This window comes from Megalops cyprinoides, chromosome 21 (assembly GCF_013368585.1).
Source record: "Megalops cyprinoides isolate fMegCyp1 chromosome 21, fMegCyp1.pri, whole genome shotgun sequence".
NCBI classification, from domain to species: domain Eukaryota; kingdom Metazoa; phylum Chordata; class Actinopteri; order Elopiformes; family Megalopidae; genus Megalops; species Megalops cyprinoides.
Genome location: NC_050603.1, coordinates 12,869,699 through 12,886,554, shown reverse-complemented (window position 1 = coordinate 12,886,554; position 16,856 = coordinate 12,869,699). Strand labels below are relative to the sequence as shown.

Below are 16,856 nucleotides of genomic sequence, written 5' to 3'. Positions count from 1 at the left end.
GGAATTCCTTGGCCGTGCACACGAATGAAATAACCGAAACAACATGAGACGCAACATGAGAGAGATAAGTAAACTCTGACATTTAGCAAAGGCGGCACACACGGACACTCCGTCCTGGGGAAGCAAATTGGTTATGCACGGCTTATTGACTCTTGCTGATGGTTTTCACAAAACAAGCCATCTTGGTCTGTTGGATTCAAGGTGATTTCCATCTCTCTACTCTTTTCAACAGTAAGGTGAGGAGAAGGGAAGTGTAGGAAAGGGGCGAAACAGAGGCAAAAACCAACCTTGCAAAGTGGGTCTTATTGAGGACGTGAGCGGCCATGTCTGTCCCACATTCTAAATATAGAGCCCCAGTTTTTTTCGAGGAGGAACGAGGTGAAATGGGTTGCTGTACGAGCGTGAGGTTTTTTCGTACAGTACACCGCGTCCTCGCCCCTCGTGATGAATCGGCCATTAGCGAAAATGCAAGCACTGCGACTCTGACGCAATCAAGCTGAATCAGACCTGTTCAGGTCTGCTCAGCACCTTCAGAAACACCTGCCCCGCACCCACCGTATCAGCCAGTCGGCGGCAGCGAGAATATATTTGCTTTATCTGCAAGCCTGGCATTTTTTCGCTAGCTGTGCTCTGAATAAGGCGGCCAGCCCGCAGCGCGTGATCAGTACTACCTGCCCGTTTCACAGTTTGTTACCTAAGAGATTTCAGACATCTGTTGATTCTTAATTGTTTCGTTTCAGTACAGTTTCCCCAGAACCAAATTAACAGACAGAATCATCTTTGGCAGGCCACACTCCAGATAACTCTCGTCTCGTTAACTCGACTGAAAAATATTTGAATTTCTGGTTTCGTAGATTAGTCAGGCTTGCTTTTTTATGAGAACAGTCAAGAAAGGTAAACATTGAATTTAGAGCATCTGTTCGATGTTTTGCCTTTGGCAGAAATATGTTTTACTCAAAATGATCTGTATATGGTGTCTAACATCGAGCTCCCTGAAATAGGATACCAACCTGTCAATCTTGCGTGTGAGCAGGAGATGAACACTCCTTGAAGGATTGTCAGGTGAATACCCTGTATCCAGGTGTACATCTAACATGCTGATCTTTTCCTTCCTCTTTTTTCCCCAGTCGGCAGTCCCGCCACCTACTTTCTCCATGCCCGTCACAGTCCCTGTGTCCAATCAGAGTACACTACCGTTCAGCAACCCCGGCAGCGCCCTGGTAACCACCTCCTTTGTGACATCGTCACTCTCAGATCCGCGCCTCCTGTCGCCACAGCAACCAGCCCTGCAGAGGAACACAGTGTCTCCAGGGTTACCGCAGCGACCGGCCAGCGCAGGTGAGAAAGATGTCCAAATCTACATTGCATTGTGGGGAAGGAGGATCTAATTGTGCTTCTCCATCTTCAACACATCCATCCACATAACCCCGTAGTATTCCCATATTTATCAACATGTAAGTGTGGCATTTTTGGTCATTTATTGTTGTTTAAGATGCATCAGTTTATCGTTTCTAAAAGTAGAGTGTAAGACACCACCAGACTTTGGCAATCAGTCCAGTCCTGGGGCTTAGGTTTGTACCAGGCTCTTCTGCTTTCCTCTGTCTCAGCCAAAATACTTCACCACCAAGACACTGGTGTTCTTAACTTCTTCCACTACTATAAAGATAAGGTTATATTCTCTGGTTTGATCATGGGGCCATTGTCTGGCTAGCCATGGTTAATTCCACTATGTAAGACATACACCATTAATAGAAATGCATGGAAAAGTTGTGCTGATTAAGTGATGGGAAAGGGAGTTGGATGGGAAAAATCTTAAGAAACAATGTTAGAAAATGTAATTTAATAAAGGGATCCAGAAAACCAGGTTTGTTATATAGGGTCAAGACATACAGTAGGTCATATAGGTCAGGGCCTCTAACTGCATAACAAAAGCAATCATTTGTGTAATGCTTGTCATGCTTTACCTGTAAAATTAGCCATTGTCTGTGAAGGGTCCTAGAGGTACCTTCTCTCCTATTCATTGCAGATTATAATTATGTCAAGGACAGCTAATCACAAATAATTATGAATAACCACATACAGACTGTTTCCTAAAGCCATCCTTTGATAGAAGTGGTGTGGCATTCTACTTCATGTTGTCACAGTCTAGTCACTATGTCATGATATCTTATGTTTTTCTCTGTAGGTGCACTTTTGGGAGGTGACTTGAACAACTCGAATGGGGCATGCCCAAGTCCAGTAGGTGAGTAACAGCAGTCATAACAAGATATTCCTGATCCAGTGCAGGGGTTACATCACTGGTTGAGCTGTGCAGAGTTTGTTTGAGGACTACTTGTGCCCGAAAATCTAAAAGCTGTGTTGCCTTTGTTGGGGTATTCATTACACAGTAACGCACACAGTCTTAGAGGTCCCATAGGTTTTCCAGCATGCTTCAATCAATATTACTGTCTAGAGGGAAGCCAAATTGGCTCAACCGGGACGTGGAGAAGCTGAATCAGGTGGTTAGGTGTCTGACTTGGAATGGAAACCCGTTGACACTGAGACCACTTGAGATCAGAGAGCCTTGGACAGCGCAGGTTTTGTAGCTGACCATAACTGTGCATTTATAGGAGTACGTAGACCTCAGAACATTTAGCTGTGATCAACAAGCTGGCTTCCATCACATTTTCAGTGACCCAGGACCATAGCTCAGATGATTAATGAAGACTTGATTCAATATTAAAGAGTAAAGAGAGTTAGAGAGTTAGAGAGTAAATATTTAAGTAAAGAGTTATTTATTTAATTGATAAGTAACTATATTAATGCCTGTACAGCACCTCTACTTTGTTAAAGAAACTAACAGATAAACTGGGAACACCAGTGCAGGCTACGGAACTGTATTGCAGCACTTGGTGTGTGAAGAATTTGAAAGGGAGTGCTGTCGAAACTATGCAGCAGAGTGGTGCGACCTATTTCTGAACGACGGAATGTTTTCTTCAGGGAGACCAAAACAAAAACAATCTTTTTTTTTTCGAGAAGCTAGTTCACAGTCTCAGATCTGCGCACCAGCCATCTCAAAAACAAATGCGGGCGGCCGTGGTGAGAATAAGCCTCTTCACGGCAACCTCGCCCCCCCCGTGCAAAACACGCTTTTTGGATCGTTCGCTCCTGACCCTGCGAATCGGCAGGGGCCAAAGAGGGCTGATTCTCCTCAGCAGGTGTGCGAATGACAACTGGCACATTTGCACGCACCTCTGTGTGCTCTTGGCCGTGCGTCCCCGCGGTGTTCAGGCAGCTCTCTTTGGCGTGGAAGTGCCTCGCAATATGAGAATGAAGGGTAATCCTTTGTACGCCCCAAAATGCCGGTAGGGTCTTTAGTCAGCCGTGAGATCTTTTGATCTCGGAGGGTTTGGGTAGCTGCGGTTGGCAAATCAAAGGGGGTGTGGGGCATTTTGTGTTTGTCTCTTTCTCTCGGCCTCTCGTTCTTTTCCCATCCCCCCCTGTCCAGCTCCTCAGAGCTGTTTACGAGCTCAGGGCCAGTCCTAGGAGCCTCAGCTGTTGGGAGTGAACAGGTGTGACTGTGTCCACATAGAGAGAGAGAGGGAGGGAAAGAGAGATAGACATGAATGGCCTGTACCAACACCTCTGCCACCCCCCCCTTCATCTTTCCCCTCAGCTGTTGCCTCATATCTCTGCAACAACCCCACCCCCCCACATCAAACTCTCTCTCACTCTCTCCTTATAAGGCTCCTGGGGTTGTTCTCTTAAACCCAGGAAAAATAATATCTGGGGAAACTGGTCACTGGGTGTTTGGACACACCAACCTTTTTCTGTGTGACGTGTGCAAGGGCCATTTTCAGGCATCTGTCCAACATAACACTTTCTGGAAATGTTAGTAGGTGTGCTTCAAACAAGCCTTTTACAGCATGCAAAACTTGTAGTATTAGATATGTCAGGTATGATCTGTGCTCACACACCAGGCCTAGGCCTGTATCGCTGTCATGTTTGTAATTGTTTCTTTACAACCTCTGGGCTGGTAAATGGCTGTCAGTGACTTTGTCACTCCCGAAATAGATAAGCAAAAATTCAAACAAAGCATTTCTGAAGGGCTATCCTTTAAAATTTATAGAGCTCTCTGCCCTGTTGCTGCGAGGTCAGACAGGTGCACCGCTGCTAAGAGGGATGTATCTTATGTCACGTAAAGCCCAAGACAAGCAACAGCTTAAAACGGTCAAAAATAAATTAAGGAATCAACACTGCAGTTGAACAAGTTCCCTTTTTTGAGAGGGTCAAATTGTTAACGTCTCTTGACCTAGCGACACCAACCAAGAGGAGTCTGAAAATTACTGCAATTGACTTACTCCACATTTCAGATTCAGATTGGAGATCAAGTTCTCACTGTATCGTCCCACATGCCTCATACCTCAATGAGAATGTGTTACTTACATTACAAAAGTAGGCACTGTAACAATGGCCAGCACTCAACAACTACAGAAGGAAAAAAAGCATCAAAATTGCAGTAATATGTAGACTTGCAGGATTACTTTTTGTTTAGGAGTTTATTGGCCACTGGAATATAGCTCTCACTGTAACAGACCACTACATCTGAAACAGCTATACCTTTGAACCGACAGCAACCGCCTTCATCTTTCCTCCTCCACCTCCTCCCTCCCCCCCCTCCCCTCCCTCGGCTCCCAGCTGTCACAGGGAGGCCCTTGCCCTGGGAATGTCACCATTGACGTCACCCGGCATTCCCTGCATTCCCACGCCCCGGCCCAGGGACATGGGACCAGGGGGCTGCCTGGGAGAGAGAGCGAGACGCAGCCACACCCCGCACTCAGGGCCATGGCCTTTCACGGCCAACTGCAGACACACACACCCATACATACACACACACACACACACGCACGCATACATGCTCACACCACACACACACACACACACACACACACACACACACACACAAACATGCGCACACTCACACATCCATGCGCATATTCACACGTGCGCGCATTCACACGCACACATGTGGACTCCCCCCTCCCCCCTCCCCCCTCCTTCCCTTTCCCTTGCTTGGCCATAGGCTGTGGGAGAAAATGCACTCTCAGGCCTCAGGGAGAGGGAGCCACAAAAGGCCCCGACCGTTTCCCATGCAACCATTTGCTTTGCCCTCTGGTTGGCATTCAACCCCACTGACGGTTATGACAAAGCACTGTTCAGGAATCTATGTGCTGCAGGCCATAAGAAATCCAGCATACCCTGGGTAGGTACAGCTCTGGTGTCAGATGCGAGTAAGGGGAGCAAGTCCAACATTGTCAGAGATTCCAAATGTCAGTTGAATTTTCAGCCAATTAAAATGAATTTCAGAATATAATTCTAACACATTTAAAGGCATATTCTCTATGACACTAATATACAGTGTGGTGTGTGTTGACCATATGGTGTGGTATATTATCTGCTTCTGGCTGTGCTGTCAGTTACAGTGTGCTGATGGACTTTAAAGTTTCATACGGTCAGGTCTCACCAGCTGAGGGTGTTGGTGTGTCTTTATCTGTGTGTCCATCTGGCAGATGGGTGAAACAAATCAGGTGTGTCTGTCAATCACACCGGCCGATCATTGTGGAAATGCTCAGCTCTGCCTCTCGCCTTCCCAGTCGAGTGTTTCTGTCTCTTTCTGTCGCTCTCTCAGCTGTTATCATCATTCACTCTCTCTCTTTTGTGAAGTTTATTGAGTTCAGTTCACGCAGTAAACAGTTCATCTGTGGGGACGAGCTAATATCATTTGTGACTCTTTCTTTGGTAGTGCCATGCTGCGGCACGGCACCTGCTCCAGCATGTGAAAGAGGGCAGAGCCTCTCTAGTGCCTCTAGTGCTAAGTTGAGTCCTCATCCCAAATGCTGGGAAACGTCCAGGGAAGGTCCCAGTGAATCCGGCCAAGGAGCGGCCTTGACTCACCTTCTAATAATACACTTTATCAAACGGCCTGCTCACATGTTGGAGTTATGAGGTGGAGATACAGAAAAAGGAGGCTACATCATGCTTGAATAAGGTTTATTTGTGACCAGTGAGTTATATGAAGCAAGTATCGAGAAAGCAAATGCAATGTAACGTCGTTCTCCTCAACATGGCCAAAGGTGTGTGTGTGTGTGTGTGTGTGTGTGTGTATATATATATATATATATATATATATATATATATATATATATATAAAAGAATGAAAAAATATATTATTACATTATATATGCATGCTATATGTGCTGATATATATGAGCTTATCTGGTAGAAGGTTTTGTGAAAATTTTATATTTTTTGTTTCTGTCTTGATTTTCAGCAAACGGGTACATCAGCGCTAGGGCCTCTCCGGGCCTCCTCTCCGTCTCCAACGGCAACAGCCTGGGGAAAGTAGTCCCGGCCAAGTCTCCTCCTCCACCTAGCCCCCAGATGGTGAACAGCCGCAAGCCAGAGCTCCGGGTCATCACCTCACAGAGTGGCAAGAGCCTGATGCAGCTGGTAAGAGGCACTGGTCGAGTTGGTCGTCGTTTGAAGGTTCTGTTAAAAAACGACAGTGGCACCTCATTTCATCATTATGCCTACATACAAATGCAGTTGGGAAGAAGGAAGTCTCTGTCTCTGTGTCAATATTAAGGCCCAGGTTGATTTTCAGTCAAGGCAATTACTTGCAACGTCCTACGATTCATGGGTTTAATTTTCTAATATATTTGATTTGTTTTGAGAGGATTTACCAAGGCGCATTTTAAAATCTTATAAAGCTTTAATTTGATACATGTGCATATTAGATTATTATGGCATTAAGTTCTTATCCAGATCCTCTTGGTTGGTTAAGTTGTATTTTCTGCTCTTGGATTGCAGCATAGTACTTACTCCAAAACAAATCTGGTCAGCCTTGGACTGATGGCAGAATTAGGCCCCATGTTATTAATGAATTCCTGTTTTTTTATGACCGTGTGTAACTCATGGTAAAAAGGTTAAAGGAAAAAGAAATAAATTGTACTATGTGTCTCTATGTTCTAGGCTGCTGTTGCAGGATCAAGAAAGTGTACCTCTTGTGTAGTGAATTTTTATATTTATATACATTTTGTCCAATGACACAATACATACACCGGCAGTTGTCATAAACATAAAAAATCTTATCAGCATCACCTAATCCCATCACTAAAACAAGTTGTCCATGGTGCTGTTTTCAAATTTCCCAACTTAGAATCTTTGTGATGCATAGCAACTGGCAATGGTAGTGATGATGGTCATCATTTGAGGAGTACCCTAGGGAAAAATTGACAAGCCACATATTTTTTCTCTGAATACTAAGGCCAAGGTGATTGGTCCAGTTCTGTATTACAAGTGACCCCTGGTCTTAGTCAGCAGTGCAAGTCTAAGGGAAAGAGTTGTTTTGTTGTAATACATTAAGGTTTGTATTTTCATTGAGTGTCACTTACCCATAAGATTACCTAGCAGTTCTGACTGAAGCCAGGAGCTTGTTTGCTAGCCTCAGAGGTAGCAGGGGCATTGTGTCTCAGAGCATCAGAGTCTGGTCTGGTATAACCCCCCACCCTTCCTCTTTGCCCCCCTCCCCCCCTTCCCCTACGCAGACGGACGAGGAGCTGGAGTTGGTGAGTGAGGTGAATCCCTCTCCTGACTTTTGTGTCATCATGACCGTGTGTGTCATCATGACTGTGTGTTATTATGACCGTGTGTGGTCTCATGATCATTGGTCGTGCATGCGTGACGACACTGTGGTTGGGAAACAGTGACCGATGGTGTGGTAGCAGAAGAGTGGAGGAATACTTTTTATTTTATTTATGTAGTGCTTTCCCACAAACATAGATGGAGGTGTAAGGTACACAACAAACAACCAAGGTTCAAATATAATGCAAATTAAAACATCCTCTAACAAAACAAGGAAGCGAGGAATAGGTAGTATACCTCGCCACCAGTTATGGCTAATTCTGAATTATTATAAGGAAGTCAGCAAGATGGATCAGTGAATGCATCTGGCAAACGACTGATGGCACTTGCTGTATTTATGATGCATTTTCACACTAGCAGACAAGCATACACATGCACATACATGCATGAGAAGGTTGTAAAAATTCATGACTGCCTCTTTTTTTATGACAGTAAAGCTAGTTGGAGGCATTGGTGAATCAGAGTGAACATCACTTAATGCATAACCATGATTGAAGTGATTACTGCTAAGTTTGACTTATAATACAATGTAATAGAGAGTTCAGAAAATCTCCAAACAGCTGCCAGATTTAAAAGTCTCAATATACTGTACCGTCAAGCTCATTCTCTGTATAAGAACAAGGATGTGTGTGCTTTTAGGAGCCCAGAGCAGGCTTTGCAAGATCAAGTAAAGGAGCTATCGAAGCAGAATAGATCACCCATAGGAGGCAAAAGCCCTTTGGATTCATTAACAATGCACCACGGAAAGCCCATTATACCACACAAGGCTCTTGTCTCCTCCAGGCCCTAGTCGGGGGGCGTTGTTCCTGTGTGTTGGGGTGTTGCATGGGATTCATGTCATTCCCGTGGGCCGAGGCGTACGGTGCATGTGTCCCGTGTGACATGTTATGGCTGCTCTCTGTAGCACCTCGGCTCTGCTACATGTGTGGAATACACTGCTGTGATAGGGTTGCACCGCCATAAGCACAAATGCAGGGTCCAAACAGGCGCGCTTGCAGATGCAGCGCGTGTCTCTCGGTCCCTGGGGAATGCCCTCGTGAAGGTTTCACACTGCCGTGCACACCTTTACTTCACCATGACGGAGGCCTGAAATGCATTCAGCTCTAATCACTGTGCATTCTGAGGTTAATCGCATGACTGCTCCATACCTGAACCCAACTGGAGTCCGTACATTTCAACCAAATGAGAATGAGAATAGATATGACTCCAACACCACTGCGGCCAATCCAGGTTTAAATAAGACCTGATTTTATATGGGAAGCTTTGTTAACTTGTAAATGAAAATGGACTGTTCTGAAGTTTTGTTTTATTTCCCACCACACGGTACTCTTTTTATAAATACATGACCAATGGGGATGAAATGCGTCAAACCAGCATGTTGTGAAGTAAATACAGCTGATGTCTGGAAAAATTTGTATTTGTTCATAGAACAAAGGAGCCCTCAGCTGCTTCCATTTTGAAATCTATCTGGGTGAACACTTCAGATTTTTCATTATTGGCAGGGAGTGGGTGTTATCCTTCTATTTAGTATCAGAGCTCTGTCCTCTGTATAAGGCAACTATGTACAATCTTTGTGTGTCCAACAAAAACCTGGCTTTGAGTTTAATCGAAAGTACCGTGAGAACCATGTGCAGTTTGGTTCCTGTGTAAATTTGTGCTGTGTAGTAAGGGAGGACATTGTGCCCAATATATAAAAATAAGTACTGTGCAACTGCAAGTGCTTTTAAGCGCTATATTAATACACACTTGTGTTATTATATGAATTGTGATAGACTGGATTAGGGTTAGGACTAGGATAGATATTAAGCATAAAGCCAACGCTAGACAGCAGTTGTGTGAGCGTGTGTATGTGTCTGGGGGGTTATTGATGTGTAACGTGCAATGACAGAAATTATGTTCCAGATTAATTGATATCAGTCCCCAGTCTAATAATAATCCACATTGCGTAATACTTCTGCAACTGCGGTTACAAAGGTGTAATGAAGTTGAACCCGTGTGTTTTAATTGATTGTTTTTCACAGCTTTTAGAAACTGCAGAAACAGAAGGCAGTCTTATGCAAGCAAATCCCCTGCTGTATCACTGCTCAGCATCCTCGGTGCAGTCACGCCAGACCCACACACAATGTTATATTCTGTGCTACATTTCAGGGCCTTCCACCCACAAACCGATGGGTCACCACTTTGCACGGGGAGATATGGAAGCATAAATAATTAAATGTTATACGCTTGTAATATAATGCAATAATAATGGATCCCTCCAACTCGCAATGTAAGGGAGAGCAACCTCTCTCTCTCTCTGCAGTCATGCATGACATGGACATCCCACACATGTCCTATAAGAGTGAATGCCAGCCATAAAACATTGAGCACTGAACTGGGATCAGTGGTGGTATGTGTCTGTTGATCTCTTATACAACAGCCTGGTTTCCTCAGATTGCAAGGTGTTTTCCCCCCTCATATGATGGCACAGGGACTTTACTAATGCACTATGTGTGTAGCAAGGGCTACCGAAACAAAATGGGGTCTCACCCACATCCTGTGGTAATATACTCAGGAACTAGTGGTAGCAAAACTTTAAAGGCACATTTTTTGATTCTGTGAGAACTCCAATTTTCAATTTTCTAATTGACTTTGTATCAAATGAATCAAACTACCACATGGGTATTCTTTTCATGGTAATGCTGGTACTTGTAAAGAAAAATACTAAAAGTTATGAGAACTGCCATTTGCACTGTGTCTCCGCTTAAAAATCTGTACTAACCCTCCACCGAGACTCAGGTGGGCTTGAAATCCCTGGGTACTGGATACATCAAAATTCGTGCATAACAACCCACACCACACACACAAACACATACCTAAAAGCTCCATATGAAGATTCATGTATAAAAGAAAGTAAGATGCATGACTAAAAACCCATTTGTTTTAGTGAAAATTAAGCAAGCCAGTTTTTTGTGGTCTTTTTTCATTTTTGCATTGAAACTAAAGGGGGTTTAAATGCTTTTAATGCTCTCACACATTGGCTGTATATTGGTATTGCCAATTAATCAACCATTATGCAATTTGAAAGCACTCTCAGAGAATACTCTAGAATTTGGTCTGGGTGTGCTTTTGGGTTGTGTGCTTGCATGCTCAAACAGGTCACCAAACCCTCTCCACTGGGTATCTCTAAATCCCCTGTCTCTTTTTTCCCCCAGAATGCTCAGCGATTGGGCGGCTCTCAGGTGGCACAGCCGCTCACCACACCAGTGGTCTCCGTGGCGACGCCCAGTCTCCTGACACAGGGGCTGCCCTTCTCCGCCATGCCAACTGCCTACAATACAGGTGAGGCAAAGAGTCGCCATAAAGCAATTGCAGACTCTGATGCTTTGCCAAGGAGTCAGACAGACTATGTGGTTCTTCCTTTTCAATGTAGTACAAGAGAAGGTCCCTCAACTGTCTGTTTTACTGCTTTTGTTTTGCAATACCATTGACAACCTGTAGGGGGCCATCACAACATGACCACCATATTCAATGTGTTATAAGCATTAGAGGCAGATGAACGTAACTAGGTAACTAGCTAGCTGTGGATATTCCAACAGTTAACAGTGTATGCAGGAATGACCAGCTCTGTTCCAAACACTGTAAACTGTAAGCACTTTAGTGTGAGACTTTGGGGGGACTGTGGGTTGTCATCGTAGCCCCCACTCAGGCTTAACTGGGGCCAGTGGCAGTGGTGTCCAAATAGCAGACTGTTCATACTGGAAGTCTTTGTTGTTCACCGTTTTACGCATAATAAACGTAATAAATGGACACCTGATCTGTTGGACTGCTTTTAAAAGTTGTTAATGCTGTGCCTAACTTGCTTATGCCAGCAAGCTGTCTCTGCTCTCAGCTGCTGCCTCTCTGTCCTCCTCCCTCTCCCCTCCTCTCTCCATCTCTTTTCACTTCTTACACACTCCTCTCTCTCTGCAGTCGCTCTCTGTTCATGACTGCTGTTCTGCCACAGACGGTGTCACTGTGAGGCTGCCCTGTGCCACCAGTGCCGTTACAAACAGCACATGCATATTCACCTTCATTCTGCTGAGACATAAAAGACTGCATACACATTTAACAGCTCATTAAAGAAAGACTGGAACTTGAATAATGATAGAGGGAATAAATGTGTATTCAGTGCTTCCTCTGTTTCCCCCCCAGACTATCAGCTGACAAGCGCAGATCTAACGGCACTCCAGGCCTTCACATCGCCGGGTGCCCTGCCGCTAGGCAACGTGTCCACATGGCAACAGCAGCAGCAGCAACAACAGCAGCAGCAGCAGCAACAACAGCAGCAGCAGCAGTCTGTATCCCAGCAACAACAACAGCAGCAGCAACAGCAGCTCAGCCTGGCATCACTCAGCAACTTGGTGTAAGTTGAACTCCCCCCTGCTTGTTGCACAGTGCCCCCTGTGCAAGGAATGGTATGAAATGCCCCGATTTCTGTGCGATTTGAGCCGCGCTCCTTGTCACGGCCACCAGGTGGAGCACCTTTGCCGTAGCCCTGAGCCGCGTTAATGCAGTCCTGGAGGTGCTGCTGTGCGCCACAGCCCGCATTTCCTGTTTACTGTACTGTTGACCTAAATACAGGCCCCGCTTCCTCCCGAGGCGCGCACGAGAGACTGGCTCTCAGCGAGTCATGCCCGTTAGCAGCTGCTGTAGACGCGCGGAGCAGGCCGCCGCGGCCGACGCGACTGCAGCGCGCGCCGTGCTAAGCGGAGCCAGCGTAACGGCGTGTGTTCTTCTTCTGTTCCACAGCATGTGGGGCATGGACAAACAGAGCGCAGAGGTGTCTAACTGCATCTCCAATATCGCTGCCAACCTGAGGTGAATCAATGTCGCACCGTGTGGCGTCCCCGCTTCTGTCTGTCGGTCTTCTCTGTGCAGCTCTGCCCAACACGAGTCCACGAAAGCTCACACCCAGTCAGCTGCCCGTGTCAGAAAGGAGGGACGGTTCATACAAGCAGGGGTGGATTCAGTGTCTCCTTTATACCAGGCTTCCTACCTGATGTTTTTTGCTGCAAAATTGAGGCAGGATGCCTCGCTATTTTTTTCGTTCATATTTGCAGCAAAGAATTAATCAGTTTTGCAGAGAGTCTGTAGTGTGCTCCATTATGTGACTTTTGACAATGAGATCCAAGGATGGAGTCTGTGAAAAAGCAAATGTGTTATATTTATGATACGACATTGCTGCTTGATGTAGCTTGTAAAAACTTATTATATACCAACTTGGGCCTTTTATGTTAATTGCCCAGTAATGAATGAGAATCCTACAGCAGTAACTCAGCTTAAATACTCCCCGAAATGGCAGGACTTGAGTGATGCTCTTATCCCTTGACACTGGGGCTGAAAGGGTTGTTTAACACTAAACACAGAGAAAAAAATAGCACTTTGAGGACATCACGATAGATTGGCTACCTCTCAAATCATCACAGAACGTCTGTGACGTAGAATAATGCTTGTGGCCCTCCCTAGGTCTGGCTGTCTCTGTTTGTGATCGATGTCTTTTGACTTTTCCCTGCTGGTCAGCCACAGCCTTGTCTGCCAGAACGTGACGGCACCAGACACCTCCAGGAACATGGTGCACATTATCACCCTGCTGCAATCACCACAGCATTCCGAGTGGGTTGTAAAAACAAATCAGATCAGCCACTCTCATTACACATTGTCTGGTTTTAAGTCCCCACAATCAGGAATTTCTCCAACAAAGGCAGGGTAGAGTTAAGTAGTTTTTGATGCCCCTTGATATGTTCTTCCTCGGGTTCCTTTCTGTGATGTAGTCACATTCACAATGCGGCACTGTTTGGTCAGGTGACCCTCTTCCTTGGGTTTGCTACACGTAGCACGTGACATTAGGAGGCAGGGAAGTCTATTTCTGGTCTCGGGCATATTCGGTGGCAGGATGAACATGGGTTGGGTGCTCTGTTTGTGTCTGCTCCATTTTGTGCTCGGTCATGTGTCTCGTAAGCTTCCTTCCTCTGTCTGGCCCATTCGGTCTCTGCAGCAGTGTGTCGCCTCTGATCCAGGCAGGGCACTCAAAACTCTTGGATAGGTTTCTGTTGGCCGGCCATGTGAACTTCCTCACACTGCATGCGACTCTCGCTTGCCGGCTGGTGGCGGTGGGAGTTCTGTGGAGGCCGCCCGCCTGCACGCTGACACGACACCACAGAAAAGATGTCATTTTTCACACTGCTCTGAGTCTCCGTGTAGCAGCCTGTTTGAGTCTCTGTCTGCATTTGTGTTTCAAGTGTCGTTGAACTGACCACCTCTGAAAAAAGGACCAGATTTTTGTGTTATCTGTTTAGTAGTGACTGCAGTGTTGGTGTTTCTTTGTCTGCTTGTACACGGGGCATTCTCGACTTTGCTCTCTCCACCCACTGAGCTCAGGACTGGTGGAGGGAGGAAGAGGCATTATTACTGCACTTGCAACAACCTGACATGACTTCCTGCTTTAGGTGGGAGGTTTGGGACAGTGTTGAGAAAGTGTGCACTTCATTGCATGGGTGTCCAAAATCAGAACCTGGGTCCCACGACAGTAGCTTCAGGGGGTTTGGCTACCATTATTAAAAGACGATGCAAAGCAAACTAAAGCAAACCTTCTTACTTACACACATTGTTCCAATGCCAGTAAAGTGTGTAATTCTTTTGTGGAAGTAAGCAGTTAACCCCTATAATGTTGCAACATACTGCTCAATAAATCTGGTACACATAAACTTACATCTCAGGAGCTGTTATGCCTCTTTTTGCGCTGCTTGCTGCAGTATTCTGTTTATGTTCTAGAAAACCACTGGAGATGTAATCTGATATGTGACACTTGTACAGTGCAGGAAACTTTTTCCATTTGCAGTTTTGTCACATTTGTGACAACAGTTTATGTCAAAGCAGCACTCCCATTTCCCAGCCCATAATTTCACAAATATTAATCACTTGTTTATTGCATTAATTAATTGATTTGTCTACTCGACTGTTTGGCTGTTTTTGTGGCAGGAACAAATCCATATATTGTATTAAGATTAAGATTTCCTTTATTGTCATTTTATCATGCATGTGCGTACAATCAAACAATATTGAGTTTCTCGGACTGCACCAATACTAAAAGCATGGGTGTTTAGTTACAGTAATAATAATATTGGAACAGTACAGTACTGTGTTCTTCTATTTTCCTATTGGTGGAAATCTCTAGAACATCTAGTGAATGGCTAGGAAGGGTCTCCTGTGCATGTGAGCAATACTGGATAAGTGTGTGATGGAAGTCCTTGGCAAGGAGGAAAGCATGCAAGTAGGATTCCTTCTTTGCTCAGAAGCCGTTGTGTTTCACAAGTGAACCCCCAATGTTGGGAACCCACTGAAACTAGTTCCAGCAAGAGCAGCCACCCCGGGCTGGAGTCCCAACGGTCCGTGATCTCAGAGACACTGCCTCTTTCTGTCTCCTCTCTCTGTCTCCTTCTTTGCCACTTCAGCTTTCAACGTCAATTTACTCTTTATTTGCATGACATTCATGTTGAGAAAGCATATACATGTTTCTCTATCTCTATATATATAATATTATATATATATATATACATGTACTGTCTCTCTCTGCCTTTCTCCCAGTCATTCTCTCTTTCTCTCTCTGTCACTCACTCTCTCTCTTTCTCTCTGTGATGTTGAAACAACTCGTTTTTCCTCCAACAGCATGTCATCGCAGTCAAACTTACTCTTGGGCAGGGAGGAGTGGCTGAACCGGTACTGTATTCTCTGTATTACTCTTCCTGTTTACATCCATACGCTTCTGGCTCAGTTCGCTTACCTGTCCGTCACCTCTCCAGCAAGCCGGGCCGTCCTCATCACCACCTCCCCTGCTCCCCACCCCCGTTTCTGCCGTCCGTGTGGACGAGGCAGCCGGGGCTGTCATGAATCCCATCATCCAGTTCATCTCCGTAACTGACCGGTCATTTCATGCTTGTGATGGTGCACAGAATTGTCGGTGTAGGGTTCAGACTGGAGGTGTCTGGGTGTGTCTGAGGATGAGCAAAAAAGCCGCGGTATCACACTAACGCGCTGCTCTGGAATGAAACTGAACGACGTGTTGCTGCCTCTCATGGAATGTAGCCGTCTGTCCGTGGGGTACTTCTCCGGGAGGTCCCGGCGCTCATAGTGAGCAGTGAGTCACATCCTTCTCTCTTTCTCTCTGTCTCTCTCTCCCCCCCCCTCCCCTCACCACCAGGCCCGTGGCTCACATACCTCAGGGCGCCACGCTGACGGTCAACACCAACCCCAACGTGAGCATCAAGTCGGAGCCCGTGTCGCCCAACCGGGACCGCAGCACGCCCAGCTCCTCGGCGGCGGGCGTGCTGACGGCCGCCCCGCAGTACCCCGGCGCCCTCCGCCTGGAGCCCACCGGCCGCTCCCCTGTCGACAGCCTGAGCAGCAACGGCAGCTCCTACGAGGGCAGCGACCGCGACGATGGCGCTCAGCCCCGCCAGCCGGCCGACTTCGGCCCTGCCATGGGGCTCCTGAGGCCTTCGGGGGAGGGGGAGCAGGAGGGCGCCAACGTCAAGCGCATGAGACTAGACACCTGGGTCACCTAAGAACAAAAAAAACGGGCAAAATCTTTGCAAGACCCACTCCCCCGTGCCCCCTCCCCCTCTGCCCCCCGCCCTCTACTTCCCATCCCCACCTACCCTTCACTACCATACCTCCACTCCCCTCTTTTCCCTCCCCCCCTCCAGCACTCGAGGGCTGAGCCACCAAACCAGGGATCTACTTTGAAAGAATGGGTGAGGGTGGGTTTATGAAGGGGTTGGGGGGGGGGTGACTAAGGGGGTGGGGCTTAGCAAATCCTGAAACTGCCTGAGTTCATTGTTTTTTGTTTTTCATTTGTTTTTTTGAGGTAGTGTTCATACTCGTACACAGGACACGGGGCTGTGTGTGTTTTGTGGGGGGGGGGGGGGGGTGTCCAGTGAGAAACAGCATTTTCAGCTCCCCATACAAGTATGACTTACAAGCTTTTCGTTCTTGCCGGGTTTTCCTTCAGCTCTGTATTGTGACAATTCAAGATTCTCTGGACTTCCCAATGGATCCCCCTCCTGTGCTTTTGGTCTGCTGTCCTTTTCCTGTATCGACACAGTATGGCAGGTTCATTGTATTGGCTTCACGCTGGCTGTGCTGTTCAGCCCTGC

General features: G+C 46.4%; 1 protein-coding gene across 9 annotated transcripts in view; it reads left to right on the top strand.

The window, feature by feature from the left end:
• The window catches only part of LOC118796356 (myocyte-specific enhancer factor 2D homolog), a 64,133-nt gene extending 47,689 nt beyond the window's left edge, over positions 1-16,444 (top strand). For 2 of the 9 annotated variants that reach the window (XM_036555192.1, XM_036555193.1), the window contains exons 5-13: positions 1,128-1,338; positions 2,186-2,242; positions 6,311-6,489; positions 7,587-7,616; positions 10,878-11,004; positions 11,857-12,067; positions 12,454-12,522; positions 15,370-15,420; positions 15,902-16,442. In XM_036555192.1, coding sequence (XP_036411085.1) covers positions 1,128-1,338; positions 2,186-2,242; positions 6,311-6,489; positions 7,587-7,616; positions 10,878-11,004; positions 11,857-12,067; positions 12,454-12,522; positions 15,370-15,420; positions 15,902-16,265 — 1,299 coding nt within the window. In that variant the 3' untranslated portion in view covers positions 16,266-16,442. Of the gene's footprint in view, positions 1-1,127; positions 1,339-2,185; positions 2,243-6,310; positions 6,490-7,586; positions 7,617-10,877; positions 11,005-11,856; positions 12,068-12,453; positions 12,523-15,369; positions 15,421-15,901 lie in introns of all 9 variants that reach the window. The other 7 variants (XM_036555195.1, XM_036555196.1, XM_036555197.1 and 4 more) reach the window with 7 other exon arrangements.
• The last annotated feature ends 412 nt before the right edge of the window (positions 16,445-16,856 follow it).